General features: G+C 33.9%; 1 protein-coding gene across 1 annotated transcript; it reads left to right on the forward strand.

Moving 5' to 3' along the window:
* The first annotated feature begins 4,447 nt into the window (after positions 1–4,447).
* LOC149199799 (uncharacterized) lies at positions 4,448–5,465 on the forward strand. Its single transcript, XM_089399453.1, has one exon. It carries the CDS (start codon positions 4,491–4,493, stop codon positions 5,181–5,183), a length of 693 nt encoding a protein of 230 aa, XP_089255579.1. The 5' UTR covers positions 4,448–4,490; the 3' UTR covers positions 5,184–5,465.
* The last annotated feature ends 322 nt before the right edge of the window (positions 5,466–5,787 follow it).

Below are 5,787 nucleotides of genomic sequence, written 5' to 3' on the forward strand. Positions count from 1 at the left end.
GAATAAAAGGAAAACACAGTTCAACTATATTCCAATGTCAATATATTATAATCACAAGACTAATCATAACTATTGTCTGTACAATTTCTTAGGATTGAGCACTTTCCTCCTAACCATGAATTGTATGTGCTAGGTCCCCCAAGCTAAGATATTCTTTCCATAAGAATCAACCCCACTTTGATACCTAGGTAGTTTGTTTTATAGATTTCTTCCCACCTGATTTTTTTAGTAGCATCCTGCTTTAAGGTCTGCGAGCCTTTTGCCTAGGCCTTTTTGTTTTTGTTTTTTTCAAAAAGTATTATTTTCTTTTTGTTTAAAGCACGTATTTCTCTGCCGCAATGCTTTATTCAACCCCACTTTGTATTTATCTCCAGCTAAGTGATTAACATCATATAAATCTCCCATTATGTTTATATTTTTAATTATTTTCTCCTAGGGATTTTTAAGAGACTTTTAGGGAAGGTCCATCATATCGAATTAACCACCAATAGCTTTTCGTAAGGTAGCAAGAAGTCTTCTAAAATTATAGTGTTCCTTCTCACATATCCCAAACAATATATTTATTAATTCCATAATAAATTAAAATATTACATCATCACATCAGTCACATCATGGCTTCCATAGTCATTCAATCCAATAATAGTTCAATGTTTAAAAATAGTCGATGTTTAGAAAGTAGAACATAGGGTGTTACATAAGCAATTCATTATACTCCTACTACTCAATCAAGTACTGAATATTATTCCTTAAGGCCTAGAAAGACTAGAAGTTTTAGAGATATCTATGAAGAATTAGATGCGAATTCAAATTTTGCTTTTTTAACTTGTGAATTGACATGTTTTGAAGAGGAAACGAACGATGGAAATTGGATTAAAGTAATGGATGAAAAGATGAATTCCATAGAGACAGATAATACGTGTGGATCTAATAGAATTATTATAAGACAAATATTGCATAGGCCTAAAACGGGTTTACAAATTAAAGCTGAATGAAAAAGGGTAAATAGAAAAGTACAAGGCTTAATTGGTAGCAAAGCTATTTGCATAGCATTTTGGAGTGAATTATGTTGAGGCCTTTGTTCCACCCTTAAGGTTAGATACATGTAAAGTTTTCATAGCCATAGAAGCTTAAAACAAGTAGAAATTTTCTCGAATGCCATTTTATAAGAGGAAGTATATGTGGATCAACCACCTAGATATGTGAGAAAGGTTGCGAAAATAAGGTATATATGTTGAAGAAATATATCTCTGGACTTAAAGCACCTCCTAGAGCTTCATATAGTGGGATTGGTTCATATTTGATATGTAGTGGGTTCAACATGAGCGACAACAAACCTACATTGGTTATAAAGGTTAATAAACAACAACAAATTTTAATGGTTTGTTTGTATGTTGGTAATATGATCTTCACGGGAATCTGCCATGGAACTTGTCTAAATCAACGATGAAGAAATAGAGTTTGAAATGTTAGGTTTGGGTTTAGAGAGATTCTTTCTTGGTATTGAAGTCATTGAGTCAAATTTAAGTATTTTTTTGTTTTTGTTTCAAGCAAGATATGCCACGGATGTGCTAAAAAATTTCATGATGATGAATTATAAACCAACACTAACTCCAATTGCAATGGGAATGGAACTTATCAAAGTAGATATAGGATCCAAAGTAGACCCACTTTATTCAAGAGATTGGTTGATAGTTTTATGTATTAGACTCATACTACGCCAGACATTATGTGTGGTGTTAGTTTGATGTCCATATCTGTGGAATCTCCAAAAGACTCATACTCGTAAGAAGGAAAAGATTTTTGAGATATATTGCGAGAATAATGAGTTATAAAATATTTCAGTCCAGCACTAATAGTGATATTTTGGTTGGATATTCTTATAGTGACTTTGCACATAGCATGGATGATAGAAGAATTCTTTGGCATTTGTTTTTCATCTTCGCTTGGGTCTGATTTCATGGGCATCCAAGGAACACCCCATTGTGATAATCTCACCAGCAAAATCAGAATATATCGTAGTAAGAACAACTTGTCAAGCAATTTGATTACGTAGAGTATTAGGTTATCTACAACAAGAACAAGAGGGATCAACTACAAAGTATTGTGACAACAACTTCACAGTAGTTTTGTCTAAAAAACGTGTCTTTTATCATAAAAGAAAACATATTAATATAAGATATAATTTCATTAAATAGATTCTAAACAATGGAACAATCCACTTCGAATTTGTAAATAAAAAAAACTATTGGTTAGCATATTCAGAAAGGCATTGAAAAGAGATGTATTTAAATTTTATAGATAAAACCCAATTATGGTAAGCCTAGCTTAGAAGTTAACGACAAGACAATAGTGATCATAACGAAAAAGAAGACTTAGTGATAGTTAATTCTAATAAGTACCAATTAACTTGTTATTTTTTTAGTTTATATAAAATCTAAATTTATAAATAAGTAATTATGCATCTACCCGCTAAGATTACTATATCTATTATTAACTTTCTTTTTTTTAATCTACTTAATCAATATATTATCAAGCTTTGAAAAAAATGAATTCAAATTACAAAACCAAAACTCTATTATATTATGTGTTATTCTTGTGAATTATTTTATGAATTAAGCAAAATATTTCGTTAGAAATCACATAAAGCAAAATTGGTCAACCCAACCAACAAATATAGTTTATCATTAAAATTCAAATATAGTTTATCATTAAAATTTCTTTTTCTATAGCTGATATACCAAGAGGAAACTACTCATTCTGGATTAAGGAAAATTTTAAGCATGGAAAATTTTCTTGAAGTTTAAAAACATTGGCGAATCTTACTAATCCATCCCTAATATGAGAACTAGAAAATGTTTATTGATATATTTGTAAAATTATTCAAATTTATAATGATTTTATATATAGTCTCTATATAATGTTGACTATTTTTAAGGTAAAATAATTTTATTTTCTAAAATTTGGGCGAATCGTTTTTTATAAAATTGGAAATTGGCGAATCTTTTTTGTGGAAAAAGCGAACATTAGCCCCTAAAATTTTTCATATTCTCAAACACCTATCTCGTACTTACTTAAAGTTTTTTTTATCGGAGTAAAGCTTCCCTATCAATTGAGTGATTTGATTAGATTTAAACATCAATTTTGGCACTCAATTAGTGTTAGTGCTATGCGTTACACCATTAAAAAGCTACATTTAATAGCCATAGTGATTTAGGTCAGCATAGGAGGACGAAAAAATCATTGCAGCTACGAAGTTTTGATGGAGAAAAATTTAGTGTCATAATTCAATTCAATTTTTTTTTGTTGGAATTTAAAGTAAAACGCAAGTTTCCCTTGTTCTTAGTGCGAGTCGTTGACGAAACAATTTCATGACACTTTAAAATTACTGTTCATACTATATATTCAAATGTTATGGTTGGAAAGATTTATAAAACTAATTGATAACTATTAAAAAAAGCACGAAGTTCGACATATAGACAACTTGCCCATTGTTTCGGAAGCTTGGCTTTACATTGAATAATGGCGAAATTATTAACAAGGTTCGAGTTGAGTTAAATAAGTGCTTATACCTATATGAAAATAGCTTGCATAAATGGATGAGCATTTTAAAAACCAGAAAAAGCCATTACATTTCATCTAAATTAGAGTAGGCTTATATAAAAATAGTAAATACAACCACGTAATTGCGGCAGTTTATACAACTAATAGTTTTCATTATTGTAGTTGAAATAGTTGGCGATAAATCCACTTCAACTAACTTATGAAATTTTTATATTTAAAATTGAAGTATAACGTATTTGTGACAGTGAGTTTGATTAGTTTATACGATTTAGATTGGACGTTTTGGAAGGCGAGCAGTCTTCCTTGACCATTCTAAGTGTCTCTTGGAATTCTCATACGCGTGTCTTAATCAATAAGTTTCAAAAGATTCAAACGGAAGACTTGGTAAAAGCCCCTCAGATTATATATTCAAGAGGGGGATGGCTCCTGTGGTCCCGGGCTGTCAACCTCATCCTCCATTGACAGATGACAATGACATTACGGTAGTTTTGGACGAAGCCCGTTATCTGGCTTTTAACATACTCACAAAGCACCTTTCATGCCAGGTTTATTTTCTGGGTAAATTAAACTGAAAAGTCCATTCTAAAAATCCGTTCTACGCTCACACAGTGCGTGATAAAAATTTAACCGAGGGGAAACCCCTAGGCTGTTCTGGTCAAGGTAGTAGTGTCAGACTTCGAATTAAGAAAAGGAATCCGCTTTCGGTAAAATGAGCTCACGCAATGGTAATGACGCAAGGGCAATGAATGGATATTATTAAGATAATACCAAGAATGGTCGGCACGTTGACTCGATCTTCTCTACTCCTACACGTCTCTCTTCTCCATTTCCCTCTATAACTACTGGTTTTACGGTTTCTATAACGCGCGCTTCTGCGTTCTGTCCTTGCATCTCCATCTTCTGCTTGCTGATAGGAAACCAAATTAAATATGGGCAACCATATCTGCTGCCTCACGGTCGGCAATATCAAAGAAATCATCCAGCTTGTTCAGTCTGACGGTACCGTTCAGATCCTTCATAAACCCCTCAGGGTCGCCCAGATTGTTGAGGAATTCCCTGAACATTTAGTCTGTCATTCCGGGTCTCTGTACATAGGGCAGAAAACGCCTGTCCTTTCTCCAGACGACCAACTGGAGATGGGAAACAACTACTTCCTTCTGCCCCAACACTTCTTTCACTCTCCCTTAACTCTCTTGTCACTGGCTTCCCTAATATCGTCGCCGCCCCAGAATGTTCCACCCACTCCCACTTCTCCTCTCTTAGCCCCACTTCGCAGTATTGAACGCGCGTCCCTTCTCTGCCAGCCGTTTGAGATGCAGAAGAGCGATGTAGACGGAGGGCTTCGAATCAGACTCTGTCCGGAGTTTATTTCAAAGCTTATGGAAGACGTAAGGCTTAGTGCTGATGACCGCGGGCGTTCAGTGGACGGGGATTCCGCAGACGATGAGTGTAGACTCCTTAATACTCCTGAATTGCAGAAAGACTATGCCCGGTTGGTCAAGTGCAGAGCCCAATGTTGGAGACCGAAGCTTGAGAGCATCAAGGAAAGTGAGAACAGGATTGGCTGCAACAGATTCATGAAGATTAAGAGGTCGGGACAGAAGAACAACTCTTGCTCTTGACCAGTTCAATAAAATGGTGCTCCCTTTTAACAGCACCTTCTTTGATTAATTCTGCAATAGATTGCCAAGATTTGTGGTGCAATACCATACATGTTTCCCTCTACTGTCTTCGTTTTTTTCCAGCAGCCATGATAACCATTTCTGGTAATGTAATGGAATTCAGTTAGACTTAGTTGGAAACAGTGCTCAACTAGAGCCAATTTAGCGGCCTTTCTTGTCTAGGAGAGCAAGATGTAAGTAATACTGGAATTGATGTATATATAAAAGAATAGCTAAGAATATTGTTAAATGGTATTTTAAATGGCTTCTTCTGACTGGAACTTTTCCTTACATTTCAATGATGGCCAATCATACCTCCTGCGAGTATAATAGCTATTGTGTTGTACTTATGCATATGCATGTCATGATTGATTCTTTTTGTTGTAAAACAACATCTTCACCCAAAAATTGGTTACTAGGATTTTTTTTTTTATAATATTTTCAATGTTAACTCCATTCAAACTCACATTGATGACAAAGTTTTATATGGTTGTTTATTAAAATTAAATTTATTTTCTTTATTAATTATTAGTTTATTTATTAATTATGGTGATAGGTGTATTTA

Source organism: Pinus tabuliformis, chromosome 2_1 (assembly GCF_031772625.1).
Source record: "Pinus tabuliformis cultivar Carrire ecotype Pingquan chromosome 2_1, CPIR1, whole genome shotgun sequence".
In the NCBI taxonomy this organism is placed as follows: Eukaryota; Viridiplantae; Streptophyta; class Pinopsida; order Pinales; family Pinaceae; genus Pinus; species Pinus tabuliformis.